Source organism: Camelus ferus, chromosome 13 (assembly GCF_009834535.1).
Source record: "Camelus ferus isolate YT-003-E chromosome 13, BCGSAC_Cfer_1.0, whole genome shotgun sequence".
In the NCBI taxonomy this organism is placed as follows: domain Eukaryota; kingdom Metazoa; phylum Chordata; class Mammalia; order Artiodactyla; family Camelidae; genus Camelus; species Camelus ferus.
Window position 1 is genome coordinate 30,888,491 of NC_045708.1, and position 20,504 is coordinate 30,908,994.

The 20,504-nt window shown below is 42.2% G+C and overlaps 2 protein-coding genes across 2 annotated transcripts; both read right to left on the reverse strand.

Moving 5' to 3' along the window:
• Positions 1 to 6,078: 6,078 nt before the first annotated feature.
• LOC102521136 (putative olfactory receptor 2B3) lies at positions 6,079 to 7,072 on the reverse strand. The gene has a single exon (XM_006178483.2). The coding sequence runs from the start codon at positions 7,024 to 7,026 to the stop codon at positions 6,079 to 6,081; it is 948 nt and encodes a 315-aa protein (XP_006178545.1). The 5' UTR covers positions 7,027 to 7,072.
• Positions 7,073 to 17,751: 10,679 nt separating this feature from the next.
• LOC102510051 (olfactory receptor 2A5) lies at positions 17,752 to 18,761 on the reverse strand. The gene is given in 2 exon segments (XM_032494812.1): positions 17,752 to 18,218; positions 18,221 to 18,761. Coding segments are annotated over 2 exon segments (969 nt in total). The 5' UTR covers positions 18,723 to 18,761.
• Positions 18,762 to 20,504: the final 1,743 nt, after the last annotated feature.

The following is a 20,504-nucleotide window of genomic DNA, read 5'->3' on the forward strand; positions in this document are numbered from 1 at the left end:
GCAAATCACCCAATCAGAACAGCAGACAGAAAGAAAAATGAAAAAAAGTGAAGCGACACATGAGATCTGTGGGATAATATAGAGTGTGCCAACATACACACAATAGGGATTCAGGAAGGAGAAAAGAGGTGGGGTGGATCAAAAATGCATTTGAAAAAATTATGGCTGAAAACTTTCCAAACCTAAATAAGGAAACAGATATCCAGGTACAGAAAGCTCAGAGGTCCCAAACAAGATGAACCCAAACAGACCCACAGCAAGACATATCAGAAATTAAAATGGTAAAAGTTTAAAAATAAAGAGGGGATTCTAAAGGCAGCAAGAGAAAAACAAAAAGCCAGAACAAGGGAACCCCCATAAGACTTCCAGCTGGTTTCCCTGCAGCAACTTTATAGGCCAGAAGGGATGGCATGATATATTCAAGGTCCTGAAAGGGAAACCCCGCCACCTGGGGTACTCTACCCAGCAAGATCACTATTTAGAATAGAAGGAAAGAGAAAGAATTTCTCAGACAAGCAAGAACAAAAGAAAACAGCAGTACTAAGTCCACCCTGAAAGAAATATTGAATGGTGACCTCTAAATAGGAAAGAAGCAAGAATCTATAAGAAAGGGGAAATCATAATAGGAAAGGAAAACAAACAAAATGATCAAAGATCACTTACAGAAGCCAGTATTTAGAATTTAAAAAAAAAAAACGTTAAGTGATTATAGCTATGATTAATGGTAAAAGGAAAAGCACGGAGATGTAAAATAGGACATCAAAATGAGGAAGGTGAGTGAAAAATGTCTATCTTTTAGATGTGTTTGAAAGACTATCAGTTTAAAGTAGATACAGTTGTGGGTCAAGGTAACTGGACTCCTTGGTAACCACAAGTCAGGAGCATACCGCAGAGTAAGGCAGGCTCAGGAATGTGTTGTGCAATATGGGGAATGCGGCCCATGTTTTGAAGTAACTGTTAATGGAAAGTAATCTTTAAAATTACATTAAAAACATTTTAAACATTAAAAAACATACAGTAGCTTCGCAGAAACCAAAGAGAAAGTAACTCAAGCTTATTAAAAAGGAAACTGTCAAACCACAAAAGAAAAAATAAAAAGAAGAAGAAATGAACAGAAAAGAACTACAAAAACAACTAGAAAACATGGTCTTAAGTGAGGCAATGTATGTAAAATCCTTAGAACATTGCCTGCCATAGAATGAAAGTAAATCCCTGCATAGGATTATTTTGCTGCATGGGGTGGTTTTCCTTAATGTCTGCAGAGCCATGGTGGCAAGTATTTGAGAGGCCCTCAAATGCTGGCTGGGAGCTCCGTGCAGGTCAGAGAGGTGGGTGGGCCACGTGAGATGCTGGGCTTTCCTCTGCGTTGCAGGCAGCTCACTGGCCCTCCTGTCCACTGCAGTTTAGAAATCACACTTTAAAGAGGCTAGGGATATCTAGGAACTACATATTCTTAGGTAGAAAAAAAAATAATGTATTTTTACATCATTTCCTTTCTTGTAGCATCTTTGGTATGTTAAAAAATGGTCACCTATGTTTTCATATGAAACTGAGTTTCTAGTACAAAAAGAATGAATTGAGTCTTTGTAAATTAATTTCAGTAAACAAAATTTTGACCAAACAGGTCATATTTTCAGAAGACCACAATGTTTTACCCTGACCTATATTGACGATCTGTGTAGTATTAGTGACTGGGGGTAATGTATAGTAATTCTAACAAGGAGCCTCGGACCAGAGACTTTGAATTATATGTGGAACATATTGAGAGTTTCAAGAAAGGAGAGCACAGGTTGACAGAAATTCACACCAGTAAGGCCAATAATAATAATTTATTGATGCGAGTACTTTAAAGGATTTGAAAACTATGTACCTTCTTCTTTCCTCTACCTCCTGCTCCTCCTCCTTTTGCATAGCAAATGGAATTACTTAATTTGAGAGCTATGCTTCATAGAATTAATTTACATCACTTCTTCCGCATCTCCAGCCCTTGAAATCAAGTATAATCAGCACGCAGGCAGTATTATCCCTCATGTTGCTTTAAAACACAATTCCACGTATTGAAAGGTAGGTAGGAGCCTAGCAGTTCCCAGTACCAAGTCCCGGCTGTTCTTGTTCTGCATGGTTCTGATATGCCCAGGCGTCAGCTGTCGAGGTACAGTTCAACAACAACAATTTCTCAACAACACTTCACCAAATATTAACTGAGTAATTATAGAAAACAGAAACTTTGCTACTAGCTCTGCAGGCCATAAATCACTACATAAATAGGAGGTGCCTAATGATTAGTAAACAATTATCCCTTCTTTCAGAGATGGTCGGTGGTGGTCACCGCATACGTGTTATTCAGTTCGTGCGCGAATGGCTAAGAGCGCAGCTGTGTTGTCCCTTCGTCTCCCAGGAATAAGCCCACGTGGCAGTTTACAGACGTAGATCATTGAAAGAGGGAACTGACCAACAGGGATGAAAGCGCAGCAAAGAAATGAAAAGTGATGAGGGTGGAAGCAAAACTGAATAGAATGCAGATGGAGTTAAGGGAGAAAAAGGTGACGAGGGAGTGGAGACACGGCTGCTGTTCTGGAGACCAGACAGATATGCGGCCAGAGAAATAGTGAATGTGAAGTTGTCACCTAATGAGGGAAATGATGGAAAGGATGACCATGTCCCAGCTGAAGTGATACTGGCAGAAATCTTCACATTAAAGGGACTCTTGGAGATATTTTGTGACATCGAAAGTACAAATGATAAAATGTTGGAAGTGAATCCAAATTGAGAAAGGAGGAAGACAGTTGCCAAGGCACGGGAAAGATGTTTGCTCTCTATCATGCTGTACAGGGAAAAGGCACACGCTGTTTTTTTTCTACAAAGAAATAAAAGACTTGCTTCTCAAAGTTTTAATGTTTTAAATTATAGCCTACTAAATAAATTTTAGTTTTACTAATTTTTCTTTTTCTTTGTTAGAGTTGTTTTGTTTGTTGTGATGAAGTTTGAATGTTCGTAGAATGCGTAAGGAAATGAGTAAGCCTAATTTATCCTGATTACCTCTCAGTTTCCAATGCAGCCTTCGATATATGCTCTGTAATAAACAGCCCAATTCCCTTAACATTGAAGTGAGCGTGATGTCAAACTTTCTCTAAGGGCACTGGAGGGTTATAACAGGAGAACAAGGTTTCCTGCTATTTTCAACCCAGGCTGCAGGCAGCCCAGAAAACACGGTGATCTTGTAACCTCAGTCTGGCTGCCCTTTCATTATGGAAACCAGAGTCCCGCACAGCCAACCATCTGTTCAGCTCCCTCAGCAAGCCCTGGAGTGGTCTGCATGCAGCCACCTGGTGGACTCTCAGCAAGTCTTCACAGATACACACACAGCATCTGTAGTCCTCAGGGCCACGCAATGTCAAGTTTTTGTCTGCAAGCCCATGCCCTGTGGAGGCTTTCTGTCCCTAATGGCCTCTAGCATGTCCATACCACTGGCTTCTGGTTGCCTGCTTCCTTACCTGCACCCTAGGAGGTGGCCTGTAGGTTGCCTAGCAACTCCAGACCGACTCTGGCTTGACTAACCAGTGAATTCCTCTGCAATTCAGTGCCTGAACCAAACCTTCTCCAGTGAGGTCCGAGTCCCTCTCATGTCTGTTCTTCCTTGGCTCTATCCCTTGGCGGTTTTTTCTGTTTTGTCTCTGGCCAGCACCACCCGAAATATTCAGTCCCTGAGTATTCAACCACCTATATATTTCTTCCCACACTAAAAACTTCATCTCCTCTTCCTGCAACTTTTCTCTGAAGTCTTGTTTCCTAAAATTAAAGCATATCCCAAATTTCTTCACTGAATTTGGTAAAGAGGTGCCCTCCACCTCTTTACCAAAATCTGAGTTTGCCCTAGGGGCAACACTCTTGTATGGGCTTTTTCATAATCTCTTGTAATAGTTGCCACTCTGTAATCTAAATTTCCTGCATCCCACTCTCTTCCAGTAACTCCCCCAATTCTCTCCAACCCTTAATCCCACCATACTGTTCCCTGGCCTAATCAAATCCCCTTGTCTTCCCATCTTACCACTGTTATCTTGATGTAGCCTGGATAGGATGATCATCTCCTATAATATCTCTACTCTCCTTCCCTTTGCTTTTTTTGACTTGGGGATCTGGAGCATCCTGCCAACCTTTCTGCATGGCTCCTGGTTGCTTGCTCTCTTAATGCTTCAGCATCTCTTCTCAAGCCCCCTCCTCACTACTTTCCAAAACATGTTCAGCAAATGTCCTACAACCAGTCATAACCATCATAACTGCCATCAGTGCCATAATCATCTGTGCTTCCTTATTGAGTTTAAAGCATCTTCACTGACATCTGGTTGGGTTGAATCTGTATCACCTTCATTGGAACCATCACTGTTTTATTGAGGACTGTTAATTAAAGTAGATTCAATAACTCGGATGCTAGAGAGGCCTAATAGTTTCTAATTTCCTTTGTGTTCAAATCAAGAATCTGCCAGTACTTCACCAGGGCACCATTTCATTGAATAACCTGTCATTTGTATCCATTTGGTGACTCACACTTTTAAGTTCAAAACCAGATTTAGAACCAGAAAGGCTGGGATGGCTCTATGGACTGTGGGCTGGATGTCAGAATGATGACAAGGATAAAATGAATGCCAGGAACATCTGCCTCTTTTGAACTTTTTTCTCTGGTGGTAGAAAGAGTGAAGGCAAAACTTAGAGGAGATTCTCTAGAGGTCGGTAGGGGCTCCTAGTGAAAGCTTACCTCTCTGACTCGGGCTTCACTGGAGCGTTGCCTGCCTTTCTTGGTATGATAGATGTTGTGCAGTCAGTACAATTCCTGAGATTCTGTGGAGCAACTTTTCTGTGCCTCCTCCGAGGTGCCGGGGACTCTCAGGGACCACATACGTGGCTGAAGCGTTCTGACACTAGTAAGAGAAGCTAGCACCATTATGATCATTATATCCTCCCATACCTGTAGTATCCTCTTGAATCAAGTACTCTATCAACATTATTATTATTCAATTCAGATTTGAACAAATGCTTATTTAAAAAGCTTTACCATATGAGAATATTGATGAAAGTACCTTTGAGGAGCACTGGTTATTTGCAATCAGGACCTCTTTATTTGGTATCTTGAAGGGGATGTCATTTTTCTATAGTTTTGCTGATTCAGAGTTCATAAGCTTCTTGGTGACAGACCCACACTTACTGAATCCACACCAGAATGAAGTGTACACAAATGCCAACCTTTTCGTTTGTGATGTTAGCTATTCCTTTCCAAAGAGCAGAATAGCTTCTCTCTCTAAGATGAAATTGTCTCAGTTGTTTTCTTGGTAATTACAGTGTTAGGAAAAAGAAATAGAACATAACAATAAGAATGGCAATGTTTATACAAAGCATGCAATGTATCAAGCACTGTTTTGAGAATGTTGCCTTACATTAATTTCTCACAACAATCCTACAAGGTGATGGTTGGTGCAAAGTTTGAGCTCTGACCCACTACAATTTGTTTTGGGTGATGTTTCCTCTGTGTACTGAAAGACCCCTCAAAATCTCTCTTCATCATAGCAGGGACTCACCATGTGCCCTGGGACCCATACTCCCATGGAAGTGCTGGATAGGCGATGACCAATTCCTAGGTCCCATTCCAAAGATTACTTTCCCTTTATTTTGAGGCTGTATTTCTTTAGATCTATTCATACTGATGATTGAGATAAAATAAAATCACTGATCATCTTGTTCCACCCATCTTGAGTTGAGTTAATAGGTCCAATCCTTATGCACTCAGTTACTCAGTCAGCAAGTGTTAATGATGCTATGCTTGTGCCAAACCTCTTGCTGGACCCTGGGGAAACAGAAATGGTCCTTACTTGGTACTCTGTTGATAGTTGGGTCTCTTGATGTTTGAAGATGGCCCAGCTGCTGGAACCATCAGCATGTCCCATCCAGGTACCAACTTTCACATATCATCTCCCCTGTCATTCAGGGATTCTTGCCTGTCCACAGGGTGACAAGAGGGAATGGGATGGAAGGACCACAGAGCCTGTGGTTTCAGTTCTGGTTGTGGCCTTCTGTGCTTCTGCGGCCTCACTCAGGGGCCCTGCCCCAGCCTGTTAACTTGAGGAAAGCCCTCTTTACATCTTTATTTCTGAGGCTATAGATGATGGGGTTGAGAAAGGCAGAGATGACATTGTAGAACAGGGCCAGTTGCTTGTCCCGCTCTGGGGAGGCATTGGACCCAGGGTTCATGTACATAAACATGGCAGGTCCACAGAACATGGTGACCACAGTGATGTGGGAGGCACAGGTAGAGAAGGCCTTGAGTCGACCCTGAGCTGAGCGAATTCTCAGTACGGTGGCAAAGATGCGGACATAAGAGGCCAGAATGAAGGAAAGGGGTACCAGGAGAAGGATGAAACCCAGGATGAAATCTACTTGGTCATTGAGGGATGTGTCTGTACAGGCCAGCTTCAGAACAGCAGGGACTTCACAGAAGAAGTGATTGATCTCATTGGGGCCACAGTAGGGCAGGCGCATAGTGAAGATAGTGTAGACTAGGGAACAGCTAACACCCCACAGTCCACAAAAGACCACCATTGCCCCACAAAGCCAGGAGCTCATGATAACCGTGTACCTGAGTGGACAGCAGATGGCCACATATCTATCATAGGCCATGACAGAAAACAGCCAGCCCTCAGTGATGCCCAACACCAGAAAGATAAACATCTGGGCCACACACCCAACATAGGAGATGGTTTTCTTCTGGCAGACCAGATGCACCAACATCTGGGGTACAGTGGTTGTGACATAGCTCATGTCCAGCACGGAGAGGACGCTGAGGAAGAAGTACATGGGGGTATGGAGGTGGGAGTCCAGGTGGATCAAGGTGACAATGAGCCCATTTCCCATAAGTGTAGAGAGATAGAGGAAGAGAAAGATGTTGAAGAGGATTGCATTTATTTGGGAATCCCTGGAGAAGCCCAGAAGGATGAACTCAGACACGGAGCTCTGGTTCTTCCAGGGGAAGTCCTGCATTCTCCTTCAGCTGCAGAAAGAGAATCGAATCTACTAGTGACCCAGCATATTCAGGCAGCATGATCATTCAGTTACTGGCAACATCAGCGGTTATTTAGATACTACTTGGGACTAAAATCAGGTCAGAGACTGAAGCCTACTTAGAATGAGGCTAAATTAGGGGAGAGGAGGGAAAGCTTCATGGAATTTTCTGTTTCTCAGGCCTGAATCTTTTGTCAAGATATCCAGGGTCTCATTGTCCCTGCTTTCTTGTCCTCCAGGAGCTGCCATCACACAGTGCACTGCTTGAGGTCCTTCTCCCTGAGCCCTGGCTGTACAGTGTGATGATGAAGATCTGACTCTTCCTCTCCCTCTTCCCCCAAAACAATCCCTCAAAATACTTTCCTTTAGTGCTTTAAGCTTCCAGCCACCATAGATATAGAGACAGAGCAAGTCAGAAACACGGGCAAGGTATATGACTCCAGAAACAAAGAAGAGGTGGTATATTTATACAATGGAATACTTCTCAGCCATAAAAACCAACAACATAACACCATTTGCAGCAACATGGATGCTGCTGGAGAATGTCATTCTAAGTGAAGTAAGCCAGAAAGAGAAAGAAAAATACCATATGAGATCGCACATATGTGGAATCTAAAAAAACAAACAAACAAAATATAAATACAAAACAGAAATAGACTCATAGACATAGAATACAGACTTGTGGTTGCCAATGGGGTGGGGGGTGGGAAGAGATAGACTGGGATTTCAAAATTGTAGAATAGATAGACAAGATTATACTGTATAGCACAGGGAAATATACACAAGATCTTATGGTAGCTCACAGAGAAAGGAATGTGACAATGAATATATATATGTTCATGTATAGTTGAAAAATTGTGCTCTACACTGGAATTTGACACAACATTGTAAAATGATTCTAAATCAATAAAAAATGTTAAAAAAAAGTTTTTAGAAAATTTTACCCAGGTGTGTGTTTCTTGAATTGTTGGGGTCTCTGGAAACTTCCTCATATCTGATTTTTAGATGGAGTTGCTCAGCATCCTTCCTCTTCCTGGCCTTACAACTGAAAAGAAGGGTCTTCCTGGTTGACCCTAAAGTATAATCGAGGCAGAATAGTAGCTGTCCTTTTGGTTAAAGGCAGCGTTGGCACCCCTGTGGGGATACCACTCCCAATGGTAATGTATACTTTGGGGTCTCTTCTTCTCCTAGAGTTGAGATTTATAATAGGCAGGGAGTTCCAGCGTTTAGTTTATATCTTAAAAGTTAGGGTGGATTCCTTGTTTGTGGTACCACAGGAGGTAATTGTTCTAGTGGAGGAATATGGAATTTGGAATCAAAAGACTGGAGTTCAAGTCTTGGTACTTCCACTGTGGCCCTGTTCAAGTAATTTAATTTCCTTGAGCCTCATTTTCTTCTCTGTGAAGTCTACATAATATCTACCAGGAGCAGATCCCATGAGAAGTAATACATGATGTGTGTGGAGCACTTAGCGCTTTCACTAGCACAGAGTAGAAGGTCAGTAATGTTAGTTCTCATCAAATTCTCTTCCTCATGGTGTTATCCATCAAATGGAGAACAAACACTGAAAGAGACAGGGACAAATGTGGTTATTCCTAATCCTCAAGAAGCTTACAATCTAGTTTGGGAAATAGAGGAACAGAGACACAAACCACATTCCAATGTACTTGGCACTGTGATGGAAATATGTGCTAGCAGTCAAAGATTTGTGCTAAGTACTAGAGATACAGAAATAAAAATCTCTGCCCTCAAAGAGCATGCATAGGAAGGAGACAGACAAACAATGAATGGCACTCAGATGATAAGTTCTGTGGCAGGAGTAAACACAAGGTGTCATGGGAGCCCATTAAGGAGCACCTGAGCTAGCCTCTGGGAGGTAGACTTCTCTAAGAAGAGCGCATGTGATGGGAATCTTAAAATGATGAGTAGGAATTAGCTAAGAACTCAAGGAAGAGTTTTGCAAGCAGATGGAGTAGCGGGTCAAAAGACTGTACCCAAGGAAGAGATTTGTACATCCAGGGAGCACAAGCAATAACGTCTGAGGGCAGACTGGTTTACACAGGGTAGAAAAAAAGATTATAAAAGGTATTGTATACCTTGATAGGGAGCAAGAACTTGATCATTTAGACCATGGCAAGTCACAGATGAATTTTAAGCAGAGAAGTTGTTCATCGAGGCTTAGGTTTTAGAAACATCACTCCTTGGGTAGAAGTTAGAAGAAGGATTAGAGGAAGACCAGTTGAGAAGTATGGGTAAAAGGCAGAAGAAGAGTAATGTTACAGACAACAAAGAAGAGGTGAGCGACTAGAGGAAGGTGTAGGCAATTGAATCAACAGGACTTGGTAACTGAGAGTTGCAGAAGGTGAGGAAGAGAGAGGAATGAAGGATGAGCTTGAGATTCCAGGCTTGGGAACTTAAGTTGACAGTAATATCATTACAAGTCAGAACCTAGGTGGAGATGAAAGAGGGGGTGGGAAGGAGCAAGAAATGGCCAGAAGGTAATGATTAACTCTGCTACAGATATGGCAGACTTGTTCTCTTAGTCCTGATGCTATCTGCTTCCTCAGAGACCATGCAACATCACTTCTCTCCCTCTCTTTTGGTTCCCCCTAACCCTGTGTTATGGTGTATCCTTGAGGATTTGACCATCAAAGAGTTAGACAGATAGCCTTGGAGCTCAGGAAGGAAGTTTGAGTGGAAGATCAAAATTTGGAAGGCAATTAAGGCACAGAATGGATGAGAACGCTCAGGAACAGCTCAGAGAGAGAAAGCAGAGGCTCCAAAGATGCAACCTCAGAGTAAGAATATTGGAGAGATCCACAGAAGAGATGGGGCTTGAACAAGAGCATCCAGGGAGGCAGGGGAGCTTGATACCCAAAGTCTGGGAAGGTAGCATCTCCAAGAGCAGAGAATGCATTTGGTGCCAAATGCTACAGAGAGAACAGGAGGAATAAAATCTGTTCAAAAAATATAACACTTTGGAAGTTATTAGAGGCTTGGATGTGGGGAATTTCTATGGAGTGATGAAGGCAGAAATCAGATGGCAGTGGGTTGTGAGGAATGTACTGAGCTATAAAGATAAAGAGTGAGATGAAGAAATATTTAATATTGTGACATAAGGTTGAGAGAGTGTTTTCTTTCATTTTGTTATTTTCTTAACATAGAACAGAGTTCAGAATGCATATAACACAGGGTTGGTGAGGGTGGGGCAAAAGAGAATGAGAGAAGTGACACTGCATGGTCTCTGAGGTCTAAGAGTACAAGTCATGAGAGGTGGCTTCAATATGAGTAGAAAAGGAAAGGGAGGAGGTAAGAATGAGGTGGATACAGACCATTTAACTGTGACCAGCAGAAATTTCAAGATTACATTCCTAAGGACCAGTCTCATGGGTTCTTCTTTAACAACACCTCATGTAGATGCTGAAGAAGATGATCTTATCCAGTGGTTGAAAGTTAAATTTTTTTAAAAAGTTAAATTTCAAGTCTCAACTGAATAGAACAAGAAGCTGACATCAACATAAAGTTACAAGACAAACATAAAATTCCCTGTCCTTCCCTTGGTGCTCAAAAAGCCAACCAAGGCAAGCTGAGATGGGGGCAGCAGGTCACTGGGAAACACCCCAAAGACTGAAAGTGGCTCAGTGCAAGGAAATTTCTAAAAAGTCATTGTGAAGTGACATCGCTGAGAAAGGATGCTGACAGATCACAGGAAGCGTCATGGAACTGGGTCTGCGGTAGCCAGACCACATGTGGGGCATCTCTTCTACTTCTGGGACCACATTTTAAAGGGAGTGTAGTTCAGTTGGAAAAGGTCATAAAGAAGGATCTGGAAACCACATAATATGAGGAAGAATTGAGGCAAATGGAGGCATTTGCCATGCAGAATGAAAGGCGTGGGGGAGCATTCTGGAAGCTGAGGGCCAACTCTCTGAAAGGCTTTCAGATGAGACTTGTTCCAGGTGGCCCCTGGAGGTACACTTGGAAGTACACTAGGGAGGCAAGTTCCAGTGTAATATAACCAACTTAGATTAGTGAGGGCAGTCCACAGATAGGATCAACTGACTAGGAAGGTAGTGAACTTGCTGGTCCCACGAGAGGATCAAACAAAATGTCATTGTGGCCAGTCCTGCTGGTAGGGCAGAGGGGCTCTGTGGTCAACTCTACCTGCAAGAGTTGAAGACTTTGCCATCCGTCTGTGCTCTCCTTCTCCCTGCTGCTCCTGGACCTGATGCCTGGACTATTATGGAAGTCTCTCAGTAAGCTTCCCACTCCTAGTCCTTGCCACATACTTGGTGAGAGGAGAATATGGTACAGAATTGAGGAAAGTGCAGAAGGGAGAGGGATAGAAGAGCCAGGAATAGGTGAGTGGGGAGCTCCAAGCCCCTGTGAGCCTCCTTTCCATCCATCCCAAGGCCTGGCCTAAAGTCAGGCCACAGAGGAATGGCAAGATCCCAGTATCCTGTCTGAAAGCAGTTACATCTCTCCTCTTCCCAAATGAGAGCATCAGAGCTCTTCCCAGTTCTAATGTTTCTCTCCAGCTTCCAACTTCTGTAACTTGTTTTCCGTACCTTTATCTATCCTTCCAGTGTCCTGTCCTGTGTCCTCAGTGGGCTACAGAGGACAGCCAAATGCCTCAGCTCCATAGCAACAGCCTTTACTACCTTCTGCTTTTCTCCCTCTCAACTGAGGAACTCACCCAAAAGACAAGGCGGGAAAGAAAAAGCCAAGGAGATAAACAGATCACTGTACAGAGAGAAACTGGTGAAGAGAGGAGGACAGAGGTCAGGGAGCAGAGCAGATGCCCAGCTCTGGAGGGCCTGATCTAGACAGATGGGAGATGGGAGGCAGGCAGGTAGGCACCCCAGTCAGATAGATGGGGACAGGTGGGGAACATCAGGCAGGGTTGCCCAGGGGTGGGACATCATGATTCAGGCCACTGCCTCTGTCCCTCCCCTCCTTACCTGGTGGTGGGCTCAGAGAGGAATGAGCCAGGGGCCTGCTGGGTCCTCCTTTAGTGTTCTACTCCTGCTCCTCAGGAGGACAAATTAGGCAGCTTCTTAATGAGGCTCTGTGCTATGGGATTCTCTGGGCCCCACAGCAGCCCTCCTAAGTCCCAAGCACACATTTCACCTTCCCAGCCTGGCGCTCAAAGCTTATACACCCAGGTCCCCGATCTTCCCATCTGAACACCCACGCTCCCTACTCTGCCTCACAGCCCAAGGTGGCAGATGTGTGAACTTCAATTAGAGTAAGTGCATGAATTGAGAAGTATGAGAGGGGAGGGCTGGGCAAGCATGCCAGGGAAGGCTTCCATGGACCATAAAGAATGAGTAGCTTTTTAGGGAGAGGGGATGGAAGACTAAGGCTTGGATCTGCTCTCATCCCCTAGGACCTTGCTCCACCCTCTCCATCATGCACTGCTGGGTACTGACCTGTGTTGTGTCCTGACATCTTGGGGCCACAAAAGACTGTTATTCCCTGTAGAGAAGGGTATATGCCCCCAACAACTATGAGATCCTTCATGGAACCTGGCTCAGGATGGAACAGGTGATAAATATTCCACATAGGAGCAAAGCTCTGAATAGCTGGGAGACCTGAGATCAAATCCTGGCTCTGCCACTTATTAATGGCATAGTATTGGGCAAGATACCAGCCTCCCTGTACCTCAGTTTTCTCATCAGTAAAATGAAGCAGTAACAGTACAGGTAATTGTGGGGACTAATTATTGCCTCTATCGACTCACATAATTACTTTTGTGTGAGTGGAGAAGACATTTAAGATCCATTCTCTAAGCAACTTTCAGGTATATAATACTGTAATGTTAACCATATTCACCATGCTGCATATTACATCCCCAGAACTTATTTACCTTACATTTGGAAGTGTGTATCCTTTGACCAGCATCTCCCCATTTCTCCCAATCACCAGCCCCTGGCAACCACCATTCTATCCTGTTTCTATGAGTTCCACATACTTCAAGTTCAATGCTCCCTTGTTGATTTTCTGTCCTAATTTCAGCAGTATGCAAAAACTTTGTCCCTACATAGCTCCTTTCTCTCCTTCCTCCTTTGACTGTTGTTGTCATGTAAATTACATTGTTATATTCTGTGTGCCCACTAACACTGATTTATAATTACTGCTCTAGTAGTTGTCTTTTAAATCATATAGGAGAAAAAAAGTTACAAACAAAAATACGTGTTTTGTGTTTACCTCTGTAGCTATCTTTAACAACGCTCTTTACTTCTTCATGTGGTTTCAGTCTAGTGACTTCTCATACGAGTCTGAAGGACTCCATATAGTATTTCTTATAAAGTAGTTCAGATAGCAATTAGTTATCTCAGGTTTTGTTTATCTGGCACTGTCTTAATTTTTCTATTTTTGAAGGATAGTTTTGCTGGATATAGAGTTTTAGGAGGAAGGAGGTAATTAGGTTTGTTTGTTTGTTTATTATATGGAGGTACTGGGGATTGAACCCAGGACCTCATACATACTAAGCAGGCACTCTACCACTGAACTATACCTTCCCCCTTGGATATAGAATTCTTGACTGACAGCTTTTCTTTCAGTACTTTGAATATGTCATCCCTACCGCCCTCTGACTTTCACGGTTTCTGAAGCAAAGTAAGCCACTAATCGTATTGAGAATCCCTTGGATATGTGATGAGTCACTGCTCTCTTCTGGTGGGAATTCAGAAAGAAAAGAGGAGAGCTGTAAATAGAACCTCAATCTTAAAGAATACCTAAGTAATTCTAAACAAACTGTTCATAGAAGTATAATGGTAAAGGCCATTCTAATGAGGTCTCAGACAAAATTAAAGAATGTATTTTTGGAAATAAGAGGGCAGGTGATCCTTGTTATAAAGTGACTAAGAACTTGACTGAATTGTGTTCATATTCAAGTGTTTATGGAAGACTGAACTTGAGAGTGATGAAATTGGATATTTATCTAAAGCAATTTCCAAACAAAATGTTGAAGATGTGGGTTGGCTCCTCCTGACTGCTAATTGTAAAATGCGAGAAGAGAAAAATGACTGAAAGGCAGAATTTTTAAGGTAAAAGGAAATAGAACTTAAAGATATGGAAAATTCTCAGTCTCTCCATATCATAAAAAATGAGACAGCCTGCTCAAAAGAAAATACTAAGGGTGTGGCAAAGTGACTGTTTGATAAGGAAATTAGTATAGAAGATCCATCTCAACAGAAGCTAGGAGCTATTTTCCAAAACAATGGAAGAATGATGCCAAAAGCAATTCAGATATTATCAGAGTTTCCTCCTCAGTTTAAAAGGTGGGGTGGGGGGGTACCATTGCCTCACTTTCAAAAGGCCAGATGGTCTCTTCCCAAAGCAGTGAGGATAGGGCTGCCCAAAGCCATACAGAGCCACCCAGATTCATTGGAATCAGGACTGCCCAGAGCGGTAAAGTAGGGCTGCCTGGAGCTTTGGGAGTCCAACACCACCCAGCAAAGCTGCAGGTACAGAACCACAACCCCACTGGGTCCAGAAGGTGGTAGCTTTGCCCTAGGAGTACCAGAAGGCAAAATCTTTGCCCCAGTGAATCTAGAAGGTGAGACTCCCAGCCCAGTGGTTCTGGGGGGCAGCCATCATACCAAAGAGTATTATTGTCTGGCCTTAAGATTTCACGGAGTTTGTCTTACAGTTTGGACTTACCTGGGACCTGCCCTTTCTTCTTTCCTATTTCTCCCTTTAAGGGAATGGGAATGTCTACCCTATGCCTATCCCATCATTGTATTTTGGAAGCACATAACTTGTTTGGTTTCAGAGATTCAAAGGTGGAGGGGAATTTTTGGAAGGATGAATTGCACCTTGAGTCTCTTCACAACTCATTTAGATGTTATTCAGATGATACTTAGATTGTTAAGTTGATTTTGGAAAAAGTTAAGACTTTAGGGGCTATTTGGATGGAATGAATATATTTTGCATGCAAGGACATGAATTTTGGGGGGTCAAGGGAAGAACTCTATAGACTGAATGTGTCCTCCCCACCCCACATTCACATGTTGAAACCTAATCTTCACCATGATGATATTTGGAAGTGGGGGATTTGGGAGAATTATTAGGTTGTAAGAATGGAGCCCTCACAAGTGGGATTAGTGCCCTTATAAAAGAAACCTCAGTAAGCTTCCTTGCTCCATCTGCCATGTGAGGACATAGTGAAAAGACAGCTGTCTATGAACCAAGAAGTGGTCTCTCTCCAGACACCAAATCTGCAGGCATCTTAATCTTGGACTTCCCAGGCTTGAGAACTATGGGAAATAAATTTTGGTTGTTTATAAGCCATCCAGTCTATGGTATTTTATTATAGCAGCTCAAACAGACTAAGATAATGATTTTTTTTCATTGACTTCTTTCCAGAGTTCTCCCAGCTCATATTCTGTTTCCTGATATTATCATATCATGTGTTTCCTGAGCTCCTGAATTTCTACATTGAGCTCTTTGTTTGATTCATTAAATGCTTTGAATTTTATGCCATGAAATGCTATCTTTAATTTTAGAACCTTAGAATGCTGTGCAGCACATGTAAATCACTTCAGAGTAGTAGCCACATCTCATTCTTTTGATATTTAGATAAGCAGACACTTTAGACGATGTAATAAGAGATACCTCTAAATGCCAACACTCATTCATTGACAAATAAAACCATTGTCTCTCAGATAGGGAAAGCTTGTCTCAAATTCCATATGATGGAATCAAGACATGATCCCAGATCTCTGGGTTCCAAGCAAGTCTCTTCCCATCCTAGGATTCCCCAGAAAACCAAAGCAGGCCCATTTTCCATTATAAAAGCAGGTCTACATATAAGGGCTACATATGAACTATCATTCTTATAGTCCATCATTTCTCAACCTTGGCATTTTAGACATTTTTCAGCTGGATAATTCTTTGTGATGAGGGCTTTCCTTCACACTGTAGAATGTTTAGCAGCATCCTTGGCTTCTACTTACTAAATATAGTAGCATCCCACCTCTGCCCATTTGTGAGGCTCAAAAATGTCTCCAGATATTTCAAATGTTTCTTGGAGGGCAAAATTGTCTCTGGTTGAGAACCACTACTATAGTCCAAGGTAGAGGAAGGCAGGAGCACAGGGATGGGAAATAGTGCTGCTGTATAAATGATGACTGCAAAGCTGAGATTGGACTGTGGAATCTAAAAAGATGTTAGGCTTCCTCTTTCCTGCTACCGTGATCTTTAGGATCTCCTCTCCAGTTCCTCCCACACAACAGCCACCAAAGTGGTATTTCTGAAATTCAAACATGACCATGGTGTTCCCCCACGTTAAATGCTCTAAGAGCTTCACGTTGTGCAGGTTAGAATCATCAACTTCTATCATGGTGTAAGGAGTCATTTGTAACCTCACCTTACTTCCTTCTCAGACTCTTCCCCCCTCATTCACTCACAATGAGTCTGATCTTAACATTTTTAGTTGAAAAATACAGGTTACTGTTAATAACCTAATGAACATATTCTAAGGTATCTGGCTTTGAAGGCAATGACCCTGATGACTGTAATGATAATTTATACAATTATTTAAGTTTTAAAGCCTATTCATATTTGAACTTAAAAATAGGTTTATGGTATAGGCAGTCTGATGTGGTCATTATCTCCATTTTATAGATAGGTGGCCCGGGTTCCAGAGAGATTAGGTGTTTTTTTTCCAAGATATCAACAAATTAAGTCAAGACTAAAAAGTCCAGGACTCTTCCCTTTGTCCCCCTGGTCTCTCTGGTGGGAGAGGAAATTTAAGGAAACCAAGTTGTGTCAGTTGTGGAAATCAAGACACTCTTTTTGTAAATGAAAGTCTGGATTGCTGGAAGCCACGATGGGGTAGGTACGATGTAAATAAGAGAGGGACCCATGAAAGTGAAGAAAAGCTAAAAAAGAACTGGAGAGGCTGTAGACCAGGGTGGGGGTGGTGGGGATGCCTAGGAAAATCAGTCAACAAACATTTACTGAGAAGTTAATATTACAGTGCTCAATGCTATTTTTCTAGGTTGTGAAATGCTGGTGGGGAATATCTAAAGCATCCAATGGAGCTCTGACTTCATGCATCTTACCCTATGGTTTGACTTAGAATAATAATCCTAAATGTTCTGAATTTTTCTCAATAATATCCCATCCAGTATCTTAGCTGAGCCTTAAAAATCTCTCCTGACTACCTAAGATGTGGCATAATACAACAGGGAAGGGCCTAGGCTCTGGAACTGTACTGCCAGGGTTTAAATCCCAGTTGTGTTACTTTCCAGTTGGGTGGCACTTGGAACTTAATATTCTTGTGCCTCAGTTTCTTTACCTGTATGAAGAGGACAATAACAACACTAGAGTTGTTGTAAGAATTAAAATAAAGTACATATAAAGCACTTAGACAGTGACTGTCATGTGGAAAGCACTCAATAAAGTTAGTTATCATTTAGGCACAAAGAATATCCTGAAACACATTTTATAGATATGAGAATTAAATCCCAGAGAAGTGAGCTGACTTCGTGAAAGCCACAGAAGGTCAATGATGTGTTTAGTCCTTTCCTAATGTTTCCAGTGACGAAATTAAATGCAAAATTGTTTTTTTTCTAGTATCTTCCTCATCCGGGGTTTCTCCCTCAACCCAACGACTTCAGTGAAAGTGTGGACGGTATAGTCAGAGATCTGAGGTACTGAAGACAATCCTAGTCCACGGCCTACTGAGTGTCCTCACTCATTTTCAACTAGCTTTAGGAAAGCCCTCTTCACATCCTTGTTCTGGAGGCTGTAGATGATGGGGTTGAGAAAGGCAGAAATGACATTGTAGAACAAGGCCAGCTTCTTGTCATCCTCTGGGGAGGCTTCAGAGCCAGGCCTCATATACATGACCATGCATGGAATACAAAATATGGTGACCACAGTGATATGCGAGGCACATGTTGAGAAGGCCTTGATTTTCCCCTGGGTGGAGTGAATCTTTGGAATAGCCATGAAGATGCGAACATATGAGGCCAGAATGAGGGACAATGGGATTAGGAGCAAGATGAAACCCAATATAAAGTCCACTTGGTCACTGAGGGATGTATCTGCACAGGCCAACTTCAGGACAGCAGGAATTTCACAAAAAAAGTGATTGATCTCATTGGGGCCACAGTAGGGTAGGTTCATTGCAAAGACCGTGTAGACAAGGCACAGGAGAGACCACAAAGGGCAGAGCTGACTGCCAGGAGTACACACAGGGTCTGGCTCATCTTGAACCTATAGTGGAGTGGGTAGCATATGGCAACATACCTGTCATAGGCCATGGCTGCAAAAATCCAGGTCTCAGTGATACCCAAGGTCAGGAAAACATACATCTGGACCACGCACCCAACATAAGAGATGGTTTTATTCTTGCTTACCAGATGGACCAACATCTGGGGCACTGTAGTAGTGGCATAACTGAGATCCAGTAGAGAGAGGATGCTGAGGAAGAAGTACACGGGGGTGTGGAGGCGTGCATCTACTCTGATCAGGGTAACGATGAGCCCATTGCCCAGGACTGTAAATACGTAAAGGAAGAGGAAGAGGAAGAGGAAGAAAAGGATCCAGTTGGTTCTGGGATTTCTGGAGAAGCCCAGGAGGATAAACTCAGTTACAGAACTGTGATTTCTCCAACCTCGGCTATGTATGGCCTTCCTTCTGGAGAAAGAAGAGGACATATTCCTGAATACCTTGCAGCCTCAGTGAGAAAATGCCATGTGAGATCCACAGATGCAAGGACCAAAGGAATCTCAAAGCTAAACAAGCAAACCAAGATATCCACTTCCACGCTCGGGAAACATTTATCCAAATTGGCCTAGCATTGCTTTAGGTGCTTAGTAGGGATTCAATAAATGTTTTTGGTCTAACTGTCTTTGGTAAAATTCCAAGGGGCTTGTAGAAGGAATTGTACACAACAGAAGTCTTATTCTGAAGAACACACACATGTACCATAAAACAAAGTAAGGAGGCTAGGGAAATACAAAATGCTTTACAGTAAACCAAAAAGTTCTAGAGTTTTCTGTAGTCCTTCAAGTCATTCTTTCAACTCTCAAGACAAATTGGTGCTGCCAAGAACAGTACAAATGTGAGACAAACAAAACCCTAGCTTCTTCTCTTTGCCTTCTTCCTCCCTGATGTTGTACCTTTGAAGATCCATACACAATAAATTTTCAGGAAAAGGAGTTTCAAAGAAACATTTTTAGGGAAAAGAAATCTTTCCCTTAGAACTTTCATTCCCTCACCTGCACAGTTCCAGCCCTACCTGCAGTGGTTACAACTATAAAAACAAATGGACGTAAAAAGATGGCTAAAGACTTGAGAATTGAAACCTAGATAAAATTTCTGTGCCCCTGGCATTTCTCAAGAAAACAACGAATATTTACCTGAGAATTAGGTGCCTGCAGGTCTGGAAGCCTTTCTTAAAAACTAGTAAGGACTCCTCCGCAGCCATGTTGCTCACAGAAGAGAGTTCAGTGGTGGGTAGGAACAGATCTTCAGTGTGATCTTTGAAGATTCAGATCGTTGATCCTGCCTTGGCAGGCCTGGACAACAGAACATGATACTAACCAATCCTTTTCTCTTAATCCTTTTGCAACAGAACACTAACAGCAGGATATGCACCTTTTACAGACCCCCAAGGAAGGAGATGGTCATTTATAAAATAGAACTCTATAAAAATGTTTAAATAAATGTGATCCCATTAGATTATCACCACAACCCACTGAGGTCAGTATCATGACTTTCGTTTCATAAAATCATCCACCTAAGATTGGACAGAGAGTAAATGATGGAGCCAAGACTCAAACTCTAAGCCCCAAATGTGTCTCTCACACCAAATTCATGCAGAGCTTAGCAGGTCACCAAACACAAAATTGGGTGATATTGTAAGAGAAAACTGGCCTGTGTATTAACACTTTTAGAGGACAGAAAGTACATATTGCATAGTATTGCAAATTATCAGGTTTTCTTATAGAGAATCTCAAAACTTTGGATCACAATTTCAATATCTGAGATATTGCACTGGTAGTGACAAGGCTGATAGCTCTCAATTTGTGTTAAAATAACACCACTTAAAGCCATAGAGAAGACTCGGACTCAGATAGATGAGAAAAATAATATTAATATTCATGTTAGAGGCAGTATGCAATAGTATGGGAGTTAGGAGGATCTGAATTTAAATCCTCACTGTAATTACAAATATGACCTAGGCTTTAAGTACTGGTATGTGCTGATTGATCTGAAAGTATCTCCACCTAGATCTCTTGTCTTAATTCATCTATCCAGTTGCCTAGTTGACATCTGTCTTTATTTGGATATCCAATGGGTATGTTAATAATGAACATTATCTAAAATCAAACTTCCAACCCCCATAAACCTGTTCTTCTCACAGTCATCCTCAGCTCAGTTAATGACTATTCTATCTTTTTATGTGGCAAAGGTAAAAAAAAGACTCAAAAATT